Here is a 21,469-nt window from a genome sequence, read left to right on the forward strand (position 1 = left end):
CAATATTGAAAAACCATCATTTTGGGCCATTTTAGACACAAAAATGCCTATAAAAAAGAATAGCACTTAGTTCGGATGTAGGCCTACCGGTACAATTTACACACAATGCTACCCGAGTGAGTAGGCCCTACAAACATAAAAGTAGGCCTATACATATTTTAAAATGGCAAAGACTTGATAAGTTTATCTGTGAGGTCAAATTTGGGCCAAAATGCTCATTTTTGGCCCAAAATCCCCCAAAACTTTTTTTTTGCCCACTTCTTTTTGTACACTAATATCCTACCAAAAAAATTCTTGGGCCAAATTGTTTTTTTATTAATTTTTAAAAACTAGATAAAATATCTAGGAGCCGTTTTTTAATTTTTTTTAATTTTGACCTACTTTCGAAATTTGCACCAAAAATTGTCAAAAAATGCTGAATTTTCAAAAAAATCATAAAAAGCCCGATTTTCGCCAAAAGCGAAATCAAGGTCTGATTTTGGTCAGCAGAAGGGCACTCACAGATGACGTCAGCTAATGAATATTCAATATTAAACTATGAGTAGTTATTACAAAGACTGAACTTCTTGTAAACATCTGTCAAAAGCAGTGTAATTTTCGTATTATATTTGCTTATCAATGTAAGACCTCAATATGTCTCTTATATTGACATCACGTAGAATTTGTTCACAAGTATTGATCAACGCAAGATCTACATTCTGGTTGCCGAAAAGTAAGTAAGCTTACAGCATTTTTTTAAGGTTGTTGAATTCAACATACATGCATACCTTAGGCCTACATAGGATAACGTGTGAATTCGGCCTACCTCAAGCGCCATTTCTGGCGTCCATGCAATACTTGGTAAAATAAATTTGGTATCAATTTAAAGCTCTGTTTCTCTAGATTCCAAAACTTTTGTCGGCATATATTGATGTCGATGACCATTGACTTTTTTCGCTATTTTGCGGTGCAAAAAACAGAGGTAAACATAATACTAAACTCACCACTCACATTTCAAAATCAATAGAAATGATTGTTGTGTCCCTGAAGTCATGAATAGATTTATTACGTACCGGTACGGTAGCCTACTTGACAAATTGTACCGGTACATATGTTGTATTAAAATTGGTCTCAAAAAGACCCAGGTTTAACGTTTTCTACCTACATTATGCATCATGCCTATGGCACTCTAGCTGAAATACAGTATGATGTTAGATTGTTAATGTAAACCTGTATTTTAGATAACGTATCTCAAGTTAGTGAAACCCTCAGCGCCAGCACGCAGCAGGGTTTGATGGGGCAGATCCCCTCATATGTAGGTACATGTATGAGAGGCAAACCTTAGTTAACACATAATGCTAGTCAGCCAAATTCGCTAGGGTAGCAGTTCCATATATAGAAAAGCTGATGATCATCATGAGACTAAGATCTAGAAACACTGCCGAAATGCTGTTTTGTTAGTTTAATCTTTTTGATGAAAGTCAGTCTTTGACAAGATGTAACTTTGCTACGGAAAGTGCTATGACAAATAGGTTTTCAGTTTTGGCTTTCTTTACTCAAGGGCTTTAATTTGATATAAAATGATGCAGTTTGATGGCAAATTTGAATTCACCTCCCCCCAGAAAGTCCACTTTTTCAAAATCAGCACCCCCAAATGAAATCCTGCGTACGGGCCTGGATAGTTACATGATGATAGCAGCTTTTCTATGTGGAACTGCTATCAAAATCCTCTAAAATTCCATGTTTGATTGTCTCATCACCAAAAAAATCATATATTTGGGTAAAGTGAAGTACAATGTAGGCTACAGTCCAACCTCTCTTATCTGGACCTCGTTTATCTGGATCTCTCTGTTATCCGGCTTTAAAATCTTCACTGGAAAACATGTTTTTTAATAATTCGACACCTTAATTCTATGCTCTGAATGTTTAGAATGACATATCTATGTTTCATAATGCTCTAAAATGTCATCTACATGTATTATTACCTCATGTTGAAACAATCTTTTGTTGTCACAATTTCGGTACTTGGCCAGTCAATGCAGATATTACATGTAATTCACTTATCAGGATTTTTCACTTATCCGGACAATGCTCGGTCCCACCATGGCCGGATAAAAGAGGTTGGACTGTATAGGGTCATGTTTTTTATACTGGGACCCTAAAAAAGGTGGTGCTGTCACATTTTGCTAAATCATTTTGTCTACTTATTCCTATATTTTTGCTAAAATTCATCATGAACAAATGGTTTTGGTCTTATTTTGAAGATAAATTATTAATCTAATGAATTAATAACAAATACAATTAAACAAATGTATTAATTAATTACAACAGCTTAATTAAGTTAATTAGTCAGGGGTGGTGCCGGAAGTGGAGGAGCCGGAAGCGGAGGAGCTCTGTGTAATTCCAATGGGAAGTTGATGTTCATTTAAAATAAAATTTATGCACTTTGTTGCCTAGTAGAAGTAAAAATGCATTTTGCATAATGTTAATCTTATTTTTTAACTTCCTATAACTATAATTGCCTAGTTAATCTTAATGAACTTAGTAATTAAGGATTTAACAAGCTTTTAATTAATGCAGTGGAATGTGGGTCATACAATACAATGGGCTGTAATTTTGCATGCATGCATATGAAATAAATTTCAATATTGTTTTATCTTTGAAATATGAAATAAATCTTCTAAAAGGAGATTATTACAGTCAAAGGATTTAATCTGATGACATATTGATCTCTGGTTATTGTTAAATAGTTTATTGATGTAGGCTAATTGTACATGTATTGTACATGTACCTTTGTTACTAATTATTCACTGAATATTGATTTTTGGAACACCCTATATAGGAATTGGATATTTAAATTTGATATTATAGCAATTCTGTAAACTATTTTGAATATATCTTCCAAATTTAATGGCACTTAAAATTAAAAAAATTAATTTACAACTTTTTTTCACACCCTGTATAACACAATGGGCTTAACAAATATAGTGCAAACTATACATTTAATGAAAGGACTAACTGTGTACATTCCAAATATCAAGTTCATTTTCCAATTTAATATACTATGGGGCCAGAGCCAAAATTCCCGTTTGTGGCGGGACGGAATTTTGATAGACCTTTTAAATTGTAGCTCTGTGACTGTTTATTTTATGGATTCTTCATGTTCTTAATATAAACAAGTAAGTTACAGACTACATTCACATGCAAGAAAAATAGTCCAAAGAATCAACATGTTGCCACGGTAACACAAATTCATCGATGTGGCGGGACGGAATGATAAACTTCATGTATTTGTGAACACAGTACATTTGTTGAATTTTTATCAAAAGTACTGGAATAAAACATTTGTTTCTAACATTGGTATTAACTTCAACTATCCTTCTTTTTTTTGTTATGGAAGGAATTATAAAATTCACCCCTTCTTTAGAGTACGCTCATTAATTTTAAAAATCATGTCATTGTGGCGGGACGGAATGTGGCGGGACGGAATTTTGTCCACCATGTCAAAATCAAGAAAAAACGCAATTGATTCACTTTAAAACTGACAAAATTGTCTTTTCTTTCACTTCCAATGAAAAATTATTGCAAAATATAAACTGAGAAAGAAAATTTTCATCCTTTCCTGAACTTAAAAAAATCATCTCAAAATGTGCCAGGGCCATATTTTACACCACAGACCCTGAAAATAGCCTTATTGCTGGCATCCTACCACAAAAGGCCTGAAAAAGAAGAAGTTAAAATGGCTCTGAGTCTAGCAAAGTTGATGAATTCAATTTTTGTGTACTCAGGAATGTTTATTACCATAATAGTTGATATTTTGGAAAGTTTTGACTAAAATATTTTTTTTTCGTCCCTTCCAAACGTAAAAAACCACCTCAAAATGTGGCGGGACGGAATTTTACACATATTTTAATTTGTTTCTTTATTTTTGCAAAGTGCACTGACATTTTTTTTTAGTGCTGAAATTGTCTATACAGAAGACCTTTATAATACCATAAACAAAAAAATCCTATCTTTTTTAAATATGTAGTAACATCAAATTTAGCAATTCCGTCCCGCCACACCAAGAGGGCGCTACATGTGTATTTAATTGCTTGCAGTCCGAAATTGACGGGCAAATTTTTATTTTTTTTTGCCGATTCATAATCTTTGGTTAGTAGTCCATTAAACCAGAGGAGAAATTCACTCCTGTGACAATTTCTAAATTTTCGGTTGAGTGATGACCATTTTTGGCTCTGGCCCTATGTAGAAATATTGGGGCGGTAAAGAAATTTAATTTTTTCGGTATTTTTCAATGGAATCACCCTGTATATTTTTTGGTACACCCTGTATATCCATTCAAACTTTACAGATTTGCAATCATGACAATATATATGCTTTCTAAAAATGTATACTTTTACTAGTTTGGGTGAACACTTTTTGAAATATAATCAGAAATACAAAAAAAGGAGTTGATTTTTGACAAATTGCAAGATGTGACACAATTGGCACTGCTATTCAAAAGTATCTCATTTTGGAAAATGGATCTCATTTTGTAATCATCTCAAATTGAATAGATTTGAGAAGCAATTTGAGATCCAATATGAGATCCAATTTGAGTGTCAAATTGAGATATAATCCACCCAATTAGTTTTATTGGGTGCTAACTATTATACCGTAGTTGGTGAAGTATGGTACATGGAACCATATGTACCCAGTGTCTGGACTTCTCATGGTCAAGTTTAATTGCTGTTCATGGTCTTTTGTAAACAACCAATTCATGCCTCTTGTTCTGTGTCCTCAAACAAGGTCAACCCTCCGATGTTGAACATTTGTATTTTTAGTAAATTATAAATAGTAACTTCAAAAGATTTTTCAGCTTTTATCCAGTTAAAGTTTGAGAGGGAGGGAATTGAAAAAATCTTAATCAAGTTTGTAGGAAAAAAATAGAGAATGTCAGGTACTTTTAAGTGGGGAATAAAAAACAGGCAGGCTTAAGGCCAAGTAAAATAAAAACATGTTTCACATCCGGTTTTTAAAAAAGGAGGAGGAGGGGCTTTTTATTTTTTATTTTTTATCGCAAAATCGGTTTAAATACCCATATTTCAACTGTAATTAGAGCTGTTTTAGCGTACACAATAATGCCTGGAAAAAGGAGGAGGCCTCTTTTTATTAGTTTTTCTGAGAGGTAGGTCCCCTCTAATTATCTCAAAACCATCCAAAAGTGTTTCTTGTATATTAGCAAGGCTATAGAAAGCATTTCTACTTCCTAGACATATTTTTTTGAAAAGTTATACCTGAATTTCAAAAAATAAAAAATAAAATTGAAGAAACCTCAAAAAGGAAGCGGGTGGGGACGTGAAACATGTTTATTTTTTTATTTGGCCTAATGCAAAAAATCATTTGCACAAAAATACAGTCTAGTAAAATAGCAAACTCAAATACTAACAAAGGAATATCCAACAGAATAGTTCATTTCTGGTTGTTTGCTACTACTTAGTATTTATAAAAAAAAGAAAAAAAAAAAAGAGTTAAATTGTAATGTGGAAATAATTCATCACAGAGAAAACTGAAACAAAACCCTGATAATGTGGGATACATTTAGTGTAGTATCAATAACACATGTACTGCCTGGTATTGACCTTGTCTTCTTGACAGAGAAACATGATCTGTAACTTGTAAGCACTAAATTCCCAATGCTACTTAAATTGGAGCATTTTAGGCCTTGCTCTGCCAAAATACAATTTTGGTGATCCCCATTAAACTTCTATGACCATGAGATGACAAACATTTTGTACTAGCACCAATTGGGTGATTATGGATCTCATATTGGTACTCAAATTCATTCTCAAATTGCATCTCAATTCTATCCAATTTGAGATGATTTTCAAAATGAGATCCATTTTCCAAAATGAGATAATTCTGTACAGCAGTGTGGGTCCCACCTCAAAAAACATGACCATAGACAATATATTTATGTAGGTTTCCTTGAGCTAGCTGTTCTTTTAAATTTCTATGTAAATATATATTGTGTTTGGGCCCGGTTTAGGCCATTTTGGCTGACTAGCAAATGTGTTAACTGAGGTTTGCCTCTCATACAATTGTACCTACTTAAAACCTGATCTAATTTAAGGGTAAGTTAATAGATCTAAACTGCAAAACTAAGAAATTAAAATAAGATTTTTGTGTGTCAATTTGTTTAAGAATGTTTTCAAGTAATGCTCAGAATCTTTTCTTACTTGTTTTGCAGACTGTATAAATACTTGCCAACAACTCAACACAGAACATGATAGGTAAGTATAGGAGTACAAACTTCACGGTTGTCAGTTTGATCAGGAACAATGTTACCAAAAATATTTCAGGCCAAAGTTGCCCAATTTTTTCTTATCCATTGGTCAATTGTTACAGGGAAAATCTTTAGAAGTCACCTAATTTGGCTACCGGTATGGTACCGAATTTGTGGTGTGGCAACCTTGATCATGCAGCATTGAAACCGTCACTCACAAGCTTATTGGCCCTGACATGGACGTTTGGAGTTAAATGTATTTCTCAGTAAATCGTGGGTGCTCTTTTTCAATTCTGACAGTCTTAGGAAATGAATTCATACCATTTTAAAGATGCTTGACATATGTGACACGATCAAGGGAAATGAGTCAGATGTCGCTAATATTGATTTTGAGATATTAGCAAAGAAAGTGTTAAAATTCTTTTGTTTTATACTGTTTTCAGCGATTGATAAATTGACGCAACTTCACAAAGAAAAGTCGCATCAACATGGAGTTTTCAGTTTCTGAAAGCTCTAAATGTCTTCTTTAGAAACATGTGTAAAACTCATTTTCGACCAGGGCCGACATGTGACTCATTCCCCTTGATCATGTCACATATATATGTCAGCCTAATTTGGCAATATTCACTAATTCAATGTGGTAAAACAAATTATCGTAAACAGTACCTGCTGTACTGAGAGATTTTTTTAGCAAACAGCTGTATCTATGAGATGACATGACTCTGCCATAGCATGGAGTATTAAAAAATCTGTACCAAGTAAGTAATCTGTACCTGTGGAGAAGTCCAACAATCACTGTTGCAACAAAAGTCAAGCTGTTTCACTCCACTTGTGTTACAGTATTGCTCTATGGCTGCGAGTCCTGGGTGATATCTACTGACATGGAAAATAAGATCAACGCTTTTGGTACATCATGTTACAGGATAATGCTGAACATCAAGCGCACCGACCATGTTAGTAATGAAAGGGTCTATACCATCACCAACACTGTGCCTCTTATCAACTCTGTCAGATCACGACAACTACGATTCCTGGGACATATCCTGAGGATGCAGGAAGATGAACCATGCAGAGGGTGTGCTCTCTGCACCCCATTGCATGGTGGGAGAAGACCTGGAGGGCAAAGAACATCCTACTTGTCTTATGTGCAAAAACTGTTGGGGGATTTTGACAACTTTCTACTGCCAGATGCCATTGCCACTTAATAATAATAATAATAATAATAATAATAATAATAAGACATTTATTAAAAGCGCACTATTACACACAAAGCGGCCTCTAGGCGCTGAATACATAATACACATAATAATGAAAATAATACAGCATTTATAAAAAATTACAATACTTATCAATATACAAAATATGAATTTACCTTAAAATTAAACAATAAAAGCTATGCATAAAAAAGCAGGCCAGCTGCACATACACAACATCAAGGGCATAAAACATAGCAAAAACACAACCATCTCCATCCAAGGATGGAGACGCTTGTAAGAAGCATGCGAGACCCACCGATGTAGCACAAGTGCCAAATCCGTGGGCATCACATGCCCCTCAACATAATTAAATATAATGACACTTACAATAAAATTATTACACTCATAGAAAACACTACTCTCATGAAATAAATAGCATGGCAAATAAATAAGCAATAACACGACCACCTCCATCCAAGGATGGAGACGCTTGTAAAAGCATGCGAGACCCACCGATGTAGCACAAGTGCCAATCCGTGGGCCTCACATGCCCTCAACATAATTAAATATAATGACACTAACAATAAAATTATTACACTCAAAGAAAACACTATTCTCATGAAATAAATAGCATGGCAAGAAAATAAGCGAAAACACCACCACCTCCATCCAAAGGATGGACACGCTTGAGTAAGAAGCATGAGAGACCCACCGATGTAGCAAAAGTGCCAATCCGTGGGCCTCACATGCCCCTCAACATAATTAAATATAATGACACTTACAATAAAATTATTACACGCAACGAAAACACTACTCTCATGAAATAAATAGCATGGCAAATAAAAAAGCAATAACACGACCACCTCTATCCAAGGATGGAGACGCCTGTGTAAGAAGCATGCGAGACCCACCGATGTAGCACAAGTGCCAATCCGTGGGCCTCACATGCCCCTCAACATAATTAAATATAATGACACTTACAATAAAATTATTACACGCAAAGAAAACACTATTCTCATGAAATAAATAGCATGGCAAATAAATAAGCGAAAACACGACCACCTCCATCCAAAGGATGGAGACGCTTGTGTAAGCAGCATGAGAGACCCACCGATGTAGCAAAAGTGCCAATCCGTGGGTCTCACATGCCCCTCAACATAATTAACTATAATGACACTAACTTTGGCTTCAGATCGTAGTACATGGAGAAACTTTGTAGTCGCCTGCTTCGCAGCCGAATGAAATGAAATGAAAAACCAAGTAATGCTATTTTGCGAATGTTAAAATCCACCAAACAGGCGGAGATTCGTTGTTCTGCCAATTTTTTTTTTGGGGGGGGGGCACGGTGTTGGATATATTTGGCAAGACATCAACTTGTCAAAGAATCAGTCTTTCAGTACGTTTTTCTCGAAACAACAAATCTTGAGTTGTTTTGCCATCTGTATCAGAGCTGATTATTTGATTGCTTCCACATTAATCTCGAGTATAAGCTGTATTTTTATAACGAGGGTCTCATTGACTCTACACGATAATGAAAGACAGAGATAAAAAGACTTTATCGCATCTGACGTCATCTTTCAATCAAACTTGAGCACGTTTAATTGTTTACAAGTGTCGTCATGATGACTTGCTGAACGCGGCAATATAACCGGGCACCTTATTGTTAATTTTGCATCTTCATATACAAACCATCTCAAAAGTTAGGTCTTTATAGTAGGAAACTTCCTTTTGTGAAGGCACCATGTCAACATGCCCAGAAAAGTTGCTTTTTGCCTTCTAAAAGTACCGTATGCATTTTTTCGCCATTTTCTGCTATTCCTTTTCTCTGATAGGTACCAGATAAATCTGCCTTCCTTTAATGTGTTATTAACCTGTGTAAACCAAGCAAGGATTGTAATTGACGGTGACATCAGATGCGATAAAGTCTTTTTATCTCTGTCTTTCATTAGGCCCTTCGCACTTGATTATTAGTTTCCTGTTAACGCCCGCGTCCAAAATTGAAAATCTCAAAATAATTAATTATTTTATTTTTATCTAGCTAATTTTCTCCTTTAAAATAACTTTCAACTACTTCTACTTCCCATTTTCTGACTTTAATAATATCAACAATAATGATGAATGAATAAAGAGTACAACTCCACCTTCACTTATTTACAATGTATAAAATCAAATATTGTTGTGAAATAATTAAATGCTCGCTCTAGTAAAAATGAGTAAATAGTTGCTTGTAATAGTTCAAACTAAATAAAGAAAATAAAAGATAATTAATAATTAATAATAAAAGTCACCTCGTTCCTTTTTCAAAATCTTCAACAGGAAACTAATAAACAAGTGCGAAGGGCCTTATATGCAGTAGTTCTATTTCGCAGAATATAATCAGATCATTAAATGTTCATTTTGCTCCTATTTTTGACAATGGTCGAGGGCCACCTTTCCCCATATACATCCCAAGATATGAATACCATTCAAACTGAATTTGTGGATAAACTCAATATTATAAACAACAAATTGGTGCAATATAATTTTCTTTCAGCGATTCCAGTGATTCAGAACAAAGCAGACAATCCAAACGAGAATCCACTGAGAGCAAACATGACTCCAAGTCAACATCACCAGAAGATGACACCAAGCATAAAATACTCACAGCAGCACTAGATTTTGTACCTATCCATGGATGGACTACAGAGGTACCATATTAAGGTGGTACTACATGTACGCCCCCTTATAAATGTTGTGACTAATTTGGCATTTTTCTCAAAAAATAACTACACATTATTAACAAAAGTTATGTATATTATAGGGCCAAGGAATCCAATTACTTCACTTAAATTTCAGTGATTCAAGACAAGTTGTTCATTATATGTTAAGAAATGAGGTACATTCTATAGCGGTACCTATTTTCTTATCATAAGTAATAACGTACTGCTTTCTTGAGTCACTGAAATTCCAGTGTAGTAACTGGATTCCTTGCCCCTATAATATATGTAACTTTTATTACCAGTGTGTTATTAATTTTTTTAAATAGTTAAAAATTTATCAAGGGGTGTAGTACCACCTTAGGTAAACTGAGTGCAAAAATATTAACCCTAAAACACTGCCCATGGTTTTTGCTATCGGAAGTTAAAGAAGAAACAAAAAAGGAGAGGAAAAAAGAAGTCACTTGGTACCCTCAGGATTCGAATCTTGATCCCATCAGTGTTATAGGGTTAACTAACATGTATTTTCCTAGATTCTGGCCTATGTTAAAACTCTAACACCAGTAAATACCACAAGGATAACCACTGCGCATGCATGCATATCAATGTGATGCCATGAAGCAATCATCTTAAAAGTCCTATATATGCACGAAACCATGTTTTATTTGCTATTGGAAGTTAAAGAAGAAACAGAAAAGGAGAGCAGATGAACAAAGATGGGGTGCATCCAGTGCGCAGTAGTTATCCTTTTGGTATTTCATGGTATTTACTGGTGTTAGGGTTAACACATATAGTTATTGTCTAATTACATCACATTCATTTAAATTCATCAATTACGCATCATTTAAGTCACAATTTGTCCACACCAGTCACACATTACACAATGCACAACTAGCATATGCGAGGGCATGCCATTCTATATCAATACACAATGTTATGAGTCTCATTTTTTTCTCCAATTATAAACCGAACAAACTGTAGATTTAATTTAATTGGGGATTAAAGAAAAATCTGAGGCTCACGCCTTGTCTTTTGAAAATTGCTGGTGAGTGACAAATAACTCTCCTCAAAACTTGTCAGGTGAGCTGTAGGCAAGTGATTTTATTCACAGTATTAGTAGGGATGACCAATGAACCATCAACTTGATTAGAACACTCCCATAGACATGCAGGGAGCTCAACTGTGCACTGCTTGCACAGACAATTCTAAATTGAGCTCATTCTTTTATTTTTCATAATTTTTCTGTAAAAATTGGGGATGTTAATGCCAATTATGTTTTGTAACTATCCTGCAAATTACAGCAACATAACGTATTTGGTTTTCCTGTAAGTGCGAGTCAAAATTGGTCCATCGCCACAGTGCGCTTAATTGCCAGTGGCCAAGTGCAGCACTGCTCAGAATGGCACAAAATATTCAGATGAATAAGATCAGGTGAACACCTTGACCTACTGAGCTGTAATTTGGCAGAGTTGTCGTTAATACCTCTATGATACCCTCTGTAAAAAGGTTAAAAAAATGGACAAGTAGATCTTGAGTTAAAAATTAAATCACCAGCTTCCCTTTGGAATTTCCATACACCTTTCGAATCATGTTAAATAGACACCTTTCTGAACATAAATGTGAAGTTTCGTGCTCATTTGTTGTATTTTTCACCTGATCTCAACCCTAAACATTTTCTTATATTTATACCATCTGCACTGACTTGCTGCTATACACGCACAGGAGCTGTACTTTTAAAATACGCGCCTAATCAGTAATGAGTCTTTCACTCCATTGTTAAAGTACTGTGCTCCCTGTAGCATATGGAGTGACCAGGTCCTATAGTGTGATGGTTTTGTAGCAGATGGCAGTATTCATTCAAGCCTATCAAGGTCAGTTATTAGCCACTTGCTGAATGGCTGGGCATTATCAGCTATCAAAGAGATACCTTATGCTGCGCCAATCACAATAGAGGTTAAACATTTTGTTAAAACCCAGAAGTGATATCAGGACAAAGCTGTGCATGTTGGTACTTGATTGTTTGGATTCCTATGTTGAAAATCCCTTGTAGTACATTCATATTTTTCTTATGTGTAGTGTATATTGTTGTGGGAAAAAAGTTCACCTGGACTTTTGATTTTGTGCCACTTCGGTCATTATGGATGATTTTTGGCAAATGTTTTCTAAAAGCATGATTTCAGTGCCTCGGTTTGAAGAAATACTTAATTTAATGCGATTGACTAGTAAAGTGCCATTTCATAAGAAACCCCTTTGATACTTTCACAATATGCTTGTTTCATGTTTGCATATATATTAAAATAAAGAAATATAAAAAGGTAAATATATGCTTAAATACCAATTTTGCTCACATTGCTATTTTTAGACTTTGTCAATTTATTTCGTTCCAATGACCGGCCAGAATGGGAAACTTTGAAAATTCATAATTCGAAAAGTTTTTGACCGATTTTGACCATTTAACCACCAAAATACTTCTGTTGATAAGTTCTTTCCAGAAAACAATCTTTTGTAGCAATAGGGGCAACATGAAATTATGATGGTCGTCCCTAGTATTAGTATTACACCAAATGTAGGCGAGTGATAAAAATTAGGCGAGTGATGGCGGATAATCGCTCTCACTCGCTTCAAAAGATAAGGCCTGGAGGCTTTGTGTTGACACTAAGATGTAATATTTTGATGTGGTTTCAGTCTATTGCAGAAGGAGCCAAGCTTCAAGGGTTACCTGCCGTGTCACATGGGATGTTTCCAAGAGGCGGTGGGGATCTTGTGCATCATTTTGTGAGGGAATGTAACGAGGAGTTGGCTGATAGACTTGATGCAGAAGTCCAAGAAATGGAACAAGAAAAAGAAGAGGAGGGCAAAACGTAAGGTTTGATATACTTTTTTACATTAAAATATGAAATTACACTATACTATCAATAACAGTATTGGTAAAATTAGCACAAGTCAGCAATGGCATAAACACAGCACAATGTTTTTGGATTATGTGTGTGTGCACTTAGCACTACCTTTTCAAACTTTTGTAACACCCATACTTAATTCATGTGGGCCGTTAGTCTCTGTGTGACAGTCCATTGTGGCTCTTTTCCCATAGCTATGTACACTGTACAGGACTACAGGGTGTATCAAAATGATTGGTACCGACGACTTTTCATTTTTTACCGATTGTTTAAACTATTTTTTGTACCAGTTTGGGGTAAATTGTTTAAATATTTGTATTTATAGTAGTTTTATCTTCTCTAAGAATTTTAGATCATAAATATAGCAAATTTTGTTCAGAAGTTACATGATTCTATAGGTGTTTTTACACTTTTCATCGTAACGCTGGATCAGTAGCGCACCATTTTCAAAGCTAACTACAAATACCTTGTGATATGTTGCCTATTTCTTCATTCATATTAATGTTCTAATCAATATTTATTGGTTGAGAGTAATATTATTGACTTGAATAATTTAGGTGGGGTGAAATAAGTTTGTGAATCAACACATTCCAGGGCGGTAATTTAAATTGTAGTATTGAGATTAGTGTGGAAGAATGGCTATAGACTGTTGACAGTGTAGGTTAGGTTAGACCTGGTAAAAGTATTCAACAGTATTCCACACTTCAGCGCACGGTGCATTCTCCTTAACAGAATCGCTGGTTGACACGAAGCCTTGGAGAAGTATACAGAGAAGATTTTGAAGACAGTTTTCAAGCGCAAGGAGTATCTCATGCAAACATGCTATAACTTGCAATGTGTCACAATTTGATATGGCCAGTTACAGAACGGATTCATCCCAGGTGTTAAGTTCATTCAAGATAGGGCTTCACCTCATACTGCCAGATTAGTATTAAAGGCAGGGACTTCAGGAACTATCTTTCTAAAAGCATGTGTAAAGCATTTTTTGTTATGTAGACTGAGGTGAGATATTGAGGAGCATGTATGCAATAAATAGTTCAAGCAGTGAACCTAGTCATCTTGTGTTGTGTAAGTAAAACCATGATTACGTCGATCTTCGTTTAAATGACAATATATCCCAGATGCATCAACCAATCATCTTCAGATTATTGGATCAATAAGTTAACATATGCCCCTTTCTATTTATAGTACAAAAACTATATTAATTAGCAATTTTATATTTTTGATATATTTTTGAAAATGTCACATAGCCCGGTACCAATCATTTTGATACACCCTGTATTATAAGCGTAGATCCCGGGGGATGGGGGATAAATCCGCCCCAATATTTTGCCGCCCGGATTTCTGACCAAATTAACCTCATATTTGACCATTTTAGCACGAAAAGTGCAAATTTTTGTGTGCTTCACACAAATTTATTCCTCTTTTGCCCCATATTTCATCAGTTTAGCTTCAATATGGCAACCTTTTTCTCACGATTGGTGTGCATTTGTACCTTAAACGTATACCGTAAAACCCCGTCTACAAGCATATATAGAGTGCTTCTGATGAAAGCTACATGGAGTATGAGCAAATAAATTACGGATCCAAGCATATACAAACAAGTATTATTTTAAGACCAATCTATTGTATTGGTATATTTACGCTGGCTTCGAATTAATTTTGCTTTAATAAAAAACACTATGTATGCTTGTAGACGGGGTTTTACGGTATTCATATTCTGTCACCAAAAGGTGCTGGATTCACTATACTTCCAAGAAATTTGTTCCCACCCCATCACCCTAATGTCAAAAATTTGTTACATATAAAATCCTGTCACATTACATCTTTCATCCTCCTCTATGTTTCTATGCAGGAGGCGGAAGACAAGTGCTTTCATCAGAGATGCCTTGGAAACAAGACTGCGTATGATCATCCCATACGTTGATTCATGGCCTCAAGCCATGGCACTAGCAGCTCTACCATCAAACATAGAAGATCACTTTGCTAATTTGTCTCAACTAATGGATGATATTTGGTACTATGCTGGGGATAAGTCAACAGATGTAAGTTTACCCCCTAACAGGGCTGCCAACAAAATTCTGTTTGAATCACAGGTTAAATAATTGAAAAGTTTATCAATTCTTTTCTTAACCATTGGTTTCTATGGCGACAGGAAATTGCCCAAAATCTTGGGAAGTCTTCAAAAATCTCCCAAATTGGCTACCAAATCGTGGGTATGACAACCTTGCCCCTTAAGCGTTATGGCCTTTCTTAAAGAGCCCCTTATTGGTTAATAAAAGATAATAACATGATTTAATCATCTGAGTAACCAATCAAAATACAGCTTTTTGATCTTTGAGCGATTTTCAGCTTCATCCCCTTCAGCCCTACTGACGGTTCAGAACCAGAAAGCCGTAACTCACTATGACCAGCTCTCACATAATAAGCATAAAGTTGGCAATATAACTTTCTGCGATATTCCAGATTTTATATCCTTATTTTATACCCTTCAACTTCATACCAAACATGGTTAGGATATCTTTTCTATTGAAAACTGAACGGAAGGGTTTTTTTTGCTATCGGAAGGGAAAGAAGAAACAAAAAAGGAGAGAAGATGAATATAGAAGTCACTTATAGTACCCCCAGGATTCGAACCTCGGAACCCTGACATGCCACGCAGAAGATCAACGACATGTAGCCACACGTGTGACGCTTTCCCTGGGTATATATAGGCTGATTGCGTCATCGCATCACGTGCAATGCATGCACGAGCAGTGGTTTTATTTAATAGTGAAATTTAGTGAGACCTGGTTCAGTTAGGCTTAATGGACTGTATCTTCTATAGTGTCCTGCCTTGTGAGTTAAGGCTCTCTGGCTCTCAACCCTCAATATCGAAAAGTACTTCTTCAACATAGTAATAACTATTCCTGTTAATTCTCATCCCTTTTAGTTCAACTGGTACACAAAGAGGTTCTCATTGGCTGTGGTGTACAAGAGTACAGAGTTGCATCTAGTCCAGGATGAATCAGAAGACTTCCAGGAGACTTGGTCCTTCATGGATAGGAGACTAGCTGATGTGGCTTTCTTTGGAAGCTTTAAAACAAATGTAAGTTTACGAGTAGATACTCATATGTAGTGGTAGCACATACAGAGCCGGTACAAACAGTCAAAGTCTCCGCATCATCCGATAATGAGGGCCGATTGTTCCATGAAATGGGACAGGCGAGACTGCTACGCAACTACTGCGTATTTTCACGGTCTATCGCGTAATCGCGAAAATACGCAATGCTCTATCGCGTACACGCGAAGGCACGCAGTGCTGGCGTGATTGTTAGACACGGCACGATCGAACAATCGGCCCTCATGAATGAATATGCGAGAAATCACACTATACAATACACGGGGACTTTGACTGTTGATACATGGTCTGTAGTAGTCTATGAGTGGTAGTTAAAATGATTAAAGAGTTAAACTTCAACATTACACTATTTTTCGCTCGATTGGAATGTATTCACTAGATTGACTAGCATCTTCAGCAGATGATGGTGTTGTGATGATAATCTTGTCTGTACAATCTATCACATCTGTGCCCTGAAAAATATGCCGTAACAGATGCAGAGTGAGGGTAGTAATTTTGTTTAGTGTACTTCATGGAACAGTTGGCTCTTATTATTAATTTAGGGATTCAATCATGTGTCACCGTTGTTCATCACCGTTTAACAACGATGCGGCCGCGTCGTCTGCGTGGTTTACTTCGCGAGGGCAGCTTTAGCCGGACACGAGTTGTAAACGGTGATGAACAACGGTGAAACATGATTGAATCCCTTTCAACAACGAAAAGAAGCTAAATATCGTATAATTCACGATTATTTTACGAGGAATGTCAGCTAATCATTGCCACTCAGCCTTACAAAAACTTTGATGATTTCTCTTTTGATATCAGCAATAAAACTACAGAATAAAATGGCAATGTTTAGCCGCTACCTGAAAAAATACTGAATTTAACTTGTAAGCTGGCATACGCACAAAGGTTCCAGGCATGACAAATTTCTGGCGCTCTCGCGTAGCAGCGTAGTCTCGCTTCGCGTTCACGATATCGCTTACATTAAAAGTGTGTGTTCATCACGGTTTAACAACGGTTGGCTCCTGTACAAAGGTATAGGAAGAGTTGTTGAATTGATATATGATGCTATTATTGTGAAATATCGTGGCCTAAAGTCAAATTGTGTTATTAAGAAATGTGTGAATAACAATTAGAGTTAGGGTTAGGATTAAATTGCATGAAATAATTACACATAGGATCAACCCACATCCCATAGTGCAGGTGGAAGAGACTAAAAAGCCACCAAAATTACAAACTAGGAAGAATTTAGCAATAATATAGTAGGACTGGGAAGGCTCTCTGTAAACCTGTTTGTGTGCAGGTAACTTGGTAATGTGGGTGTTATCTCTCAAGTGTTTGTCATGAATCTCGGATAGGGGTAACAAAGTCTTAGTACGCTCAGATTTAGGAAGTGTGTATCTCTCTGAGCAGACACTTTCATAGGAAACACACTCACAACCAAATATTATTTATGCTCTTTTCCGAACTTTCTCCAGTATGAGACTAAGTGTGATTGAGAACATTTATAGTAGGGTACCTGGACTTTCCTTGCCTAACCTCATCCCATCTGGACTTTTCACTCCTAAAATTGGTCATTTTTGTACTTTGTGGGTTTCTAGTGATAAACTCCAAGATGATATGGATCTATTATAGCAGCTAGTATATATCTGAATATAAAGTTTGACATTATATGTATTTATTTATTTTTTCCAGCTTGAAAGCAGTATGACGGATATAGAGAAAATTGCCTCAGCAGCATTCACCACTGTAAGTTTATTCTGGCAATCTTGAATATCTGTCTCAGGACGGAAAAAAAAGTACACCTTTGAAATCAAAGTCTCCTATATGTGAACATTGGTCCCAGTTTCAAAACTTTCTACGTGCAATGTTGGATTTATTATCAAAATGTTTTGAATCAAAATATTAGTTAATATGCATGTTTTTCCTAGACTTCGGCCTCCTTAACCCTAACCCAACTAGGTCTCACTAAAGCTCACTATTAAAACCACTCTGCGTGCATGCATTCCACGGGACTTGATGACGCAATCAGCCCAAGTCATATATACCCAGGGAATCATTGGCCGGGCAAACGTCACCTGTGTGGCTACATGCTGGGGATCTTCTGCGTGGCATGCGAGGGTCCCAGGCTGGAATCCCGGGGTGCCAAGCAAGTGACTTATTTCTTCATCTTCTCTCCTTTTCGTTTCTTCTTTCCCTTCCGATAGCAAAAAAACCACGGGTAGGGTTAGGGTTAGGGTTAATGGGCTATCCCAGTTCAAAACAATACACCCCTTATGGAAGACATGACCTTAATCTTCTACACAGGGAGTGTGACTTTCAAATGGAGTTACCTGAATGTGTGGGAGATTAAGGTCATGACTTCCATGTGGGTTGTATGGATTTCAACTGGAATAGGAATATCCTAATGCATGTTAGGCATTCTGATGTGATATTTGGTATTAGCAAAATCACTTTCGGCTTGGTGTCAATAAATTTGAATTCAGATCTTGAGTGAACATATTATATATAGGGCATGTTGTTGGACCATCATTTGCACATTGGAGATTTTGAAAGTGGGGCCCTCTCTTTTAATACATACATGTAGATTACATAGGAGGTATTTAACAAAGGTTTTTCGTGCCCAGCAATTAGGCCTATACATTAACCCTGGCAGGGAGGTTGGGATTGTGGGCACAGTTGGCATTTTATGTGCAACCTTGATTAAAACTTTCTCTTGCTCTAAAACTAAGAGCAAATATTAATATATATTGTTACTAATATTATTTGACTTGACAGGTGTACTTTTGAACTGACCTCAAGGGTCACAGACACATTACCATGTATGTATTTTACTATCATTTACGACACAATGTAAGTCCCTGGACCAACCCATTGAAGTCCCAAACCTCCTCTGTAGGATTTAAATGATATAGTTGGGTGAAATGCACCCATGTGATAAAGTCAAATATGAGGATCTTGTTGCTCCTACCCTTTTGGGGTGAGTAACGACCTAGATAGCATCATTTTCTGAAACTTCGGATCACCTCAAGTGTTTGCACTATTAAATCACATGTGTTATAAAGATAATCGGGCAAAGTGTACATACACATACACAGGGGCAATTTGTCGGCAATAATACCAAACTTGAGGTGACCAACATATAGTTTTGGTTGTCTTGGATGACTGGGTAATCCTTGGCTGATGTTCTTTGAAGCTGTGGAATAAACACATTATTCTTCACAATATGCAAGAAATCATCATCATGTTGAATTTTGTTTTATTATTTCCATTTAGGGACGTAACATAGTTGGACTTAATGAAAGAAGGAGATGAAGATACTACATGTGATATACCAGAATATATTGGACAATTACTGGAGTAAAGTGTGTATGCGCACTAACCCGCCTAAGGCCCTTCAGGCTTGATAATTAGTTTCCTGTTTACCGCCCGCGTCCAAAATTGAAAATCTCAAAATAATTAATTATTTTATTTTTATTTCTAATTTTCTCCTTTAAAATAACTTTCAACTACTTCTACTTGTCATTTTCTGACTTTAATAATATCAACAATAATGATGAATGAACAAAGAATACAACTCCACCTTCACTTAATTATAAAATCAAATATTGTTGTAAAATAATTAAATGCCCGCTCTAGTCAAAACGAGTCAATAGTTGTTTGTAATAGATCAAACTAAATAAAGAAAATAAAAGATAATTAATAATTAATAATTAAAAGTCACCTCGTCCCTTTTTCAAAATCTTTAACAGGAAACTAATAATCAAGTGCGAAGGGCCTAATCTGCTACAATAATATGTGACCCAGCACAATTTCATGAGGCACATATCGGGGAGTTGACCATGAATTATTCCAGAAAGTGATATTGATCATTAATCTCAAAACCAGACTTCCACATATAAACATTTAGATTCACTTTACATAATGCGTATAAATATACCAAAACACAGAAATTTAAAAGTTGTCAAATCACTTACATCAAAACTTTTCTGTTTGTAAGAACAAATAACTGCATGAAATGCACAGTTAATTGGCACATTTGTTTCCATGAATCAAGAATACAACTCTGTGCTAATATGATACATATGTTGGGTCACATATACTCATATAGGTGATGAAGATACATTTGTGGCTATAATAGCCCAATTATTTCAGAACCACAAATTGGCAGTTTAAAAACCAGCTCAAATAGTTTTGAGACTTTTATGTTTAGTTATTTGAAACCGTGGATGCAAGAAACTACAAAACATATGCCACACTGCAAAATTAAAATTGAGAGTTCTGATCATCCCTTAATGTAAGCCAGTTACATAAAGAGGGTAGGGCAACAGTGCTAAACCCACTTTTCATTAACTTCCAAAGTGCGCATATAACTTTGTAAGTAATCATGAGCGGAACACATGACACTAATGGGGAGGCAGGGTGACATTGCCTACCCCCACCCCACACTTGTTGGGCTTAATGTTCAAATGTTATAATAGTTAGCCTTTGTCAATATGCAATTTTGATCTCTATTATATATTAACCTGGGTATACCAAAGAAGAGTAGACCGTGAGTTTGAGCTGTGCCATGTCTACATGTATGATGTATCTGCTGCCATCCAGGCAGGAAACCTTTGATTTTAAAGTGCATGCCATTGCCCCATTGCTTGTTGTAGTGGCAATATCATTCACTATATAAGGCCAAAAAACAAACTTTTTTCATGGTATTTTGAGAAAAAATCTGAATTTCTGCGAATTTTTCTGGAAAAACTAAAAAAAAAAAAGAAGAATTTTGGAATAAAAAAAAATTCTGCATTTCTTTTTTTCCCAAATCTCATGATTTTACAAATCTGCTGTATGAGCTTTGAGACAAACCTTTTTTTTGGCCTAAACACTTCATGCTCAAACCTGTGTAACACTTAAGTTTACAGCCATAATGTACAATCTTATAATATGAAATTGCTTTTTTTTTCAAACCTGATATTTACACATGTCCCAACTTGAACCAACATGGAATCAGCCAAATTTGTTGTGTTTGTAGGTCAACAGAACAAAGTTCGACACAGTCATAATTCGTGAATTATGACTTTACGTTCTCCTATAGAACTGCATGTTGAACGGCCAAAATAACCAGTAGGGTTTCTGTCACTTTACCTTGTAATTTCAGCTCAAAATGGACAGAAACAATTCCTGAAAATTATAACTGGTATTAACCCTTACACCCATAAATACAGTACCACAGAATACCACGATGAAAAATTTTGTGCATGCATGCATCCCAGGGTCTGCGATGACGCATCACCCTAAGTGTCAAATGCTCACGGAATTGCTGGCCGGGCAGCAATAACCCG

The 21,469-nt window shown here is 35.9% G+C and overlaps 1 protein-coding gene across 1 annotated transcript; it reads left to right on the top strand.

Moving 5' to 3' along the window:
• Positions 1-547: 547 nt before the first annotated feature.
• On the top strand, positions 548-19,527 carry LOC140140020 (ubiquinone biosynthesis protein COQ9, mitochondrial-like). The gene is made up of 8 exons (XM_072161830.1): positions 548-712; positions 6,209-6,251; positions 9,974-10,127; positions 12,822-12,997; positions 14,889-15,078; positions 15,966-16,121; positions 17,832-17,885; positions 19,413-19,527. Exons 1-8 carry the CDS (start codon positions 634-636, stop codon positions 19,449-19,451), a joined length of 891 nt encoding a protein of 296 aa, XP_072017931.1. The 5' UTR covers positions 548-633; the 3' UTR covers positions 19,452-19,527.
• Positions 19,528-21,469: the final 1,942 nt, after the last annotated feature.

Source organism: Amphiura filiformis, chromosome 18 (assembly GCF_039555335.1).
Source record: "Amphiura filiformis chromosome 18, Afil_fr2py, whole genome shotgun sequence".
Lineage (NCBI taxonomy): Eukaryota > Metazoa > Echinodermata > Ophiuroidea > Amphilepidida > Amphiuridae > Amphiura > Amphiura filiformis.

Excerpts from the sequence above, each read along its gene's own strand:
- LOC140140020 (XM_072161830.1), top strand. The coding sequence starts at position 634 with ATGTCTCTTATATTGACATCACGTAGAATTTGTTCACAAGTATTGATC. Across the intron at positions 713-6,208 it reads TACATTCTGGTTGCCGAAAA|ACTGTATAAATACTTGCCAA; the intron begins GTAAGTAAGCTT and ends CTTGTTTTGCAG. Across the intron at positions 10,128-12,821 it reads TCCATGGATGGACTACAGAG|TCTATTGCAGAAGGAGCCAA; the intron begins GTACCATATTAA and ends ATGTGGTTTCAG.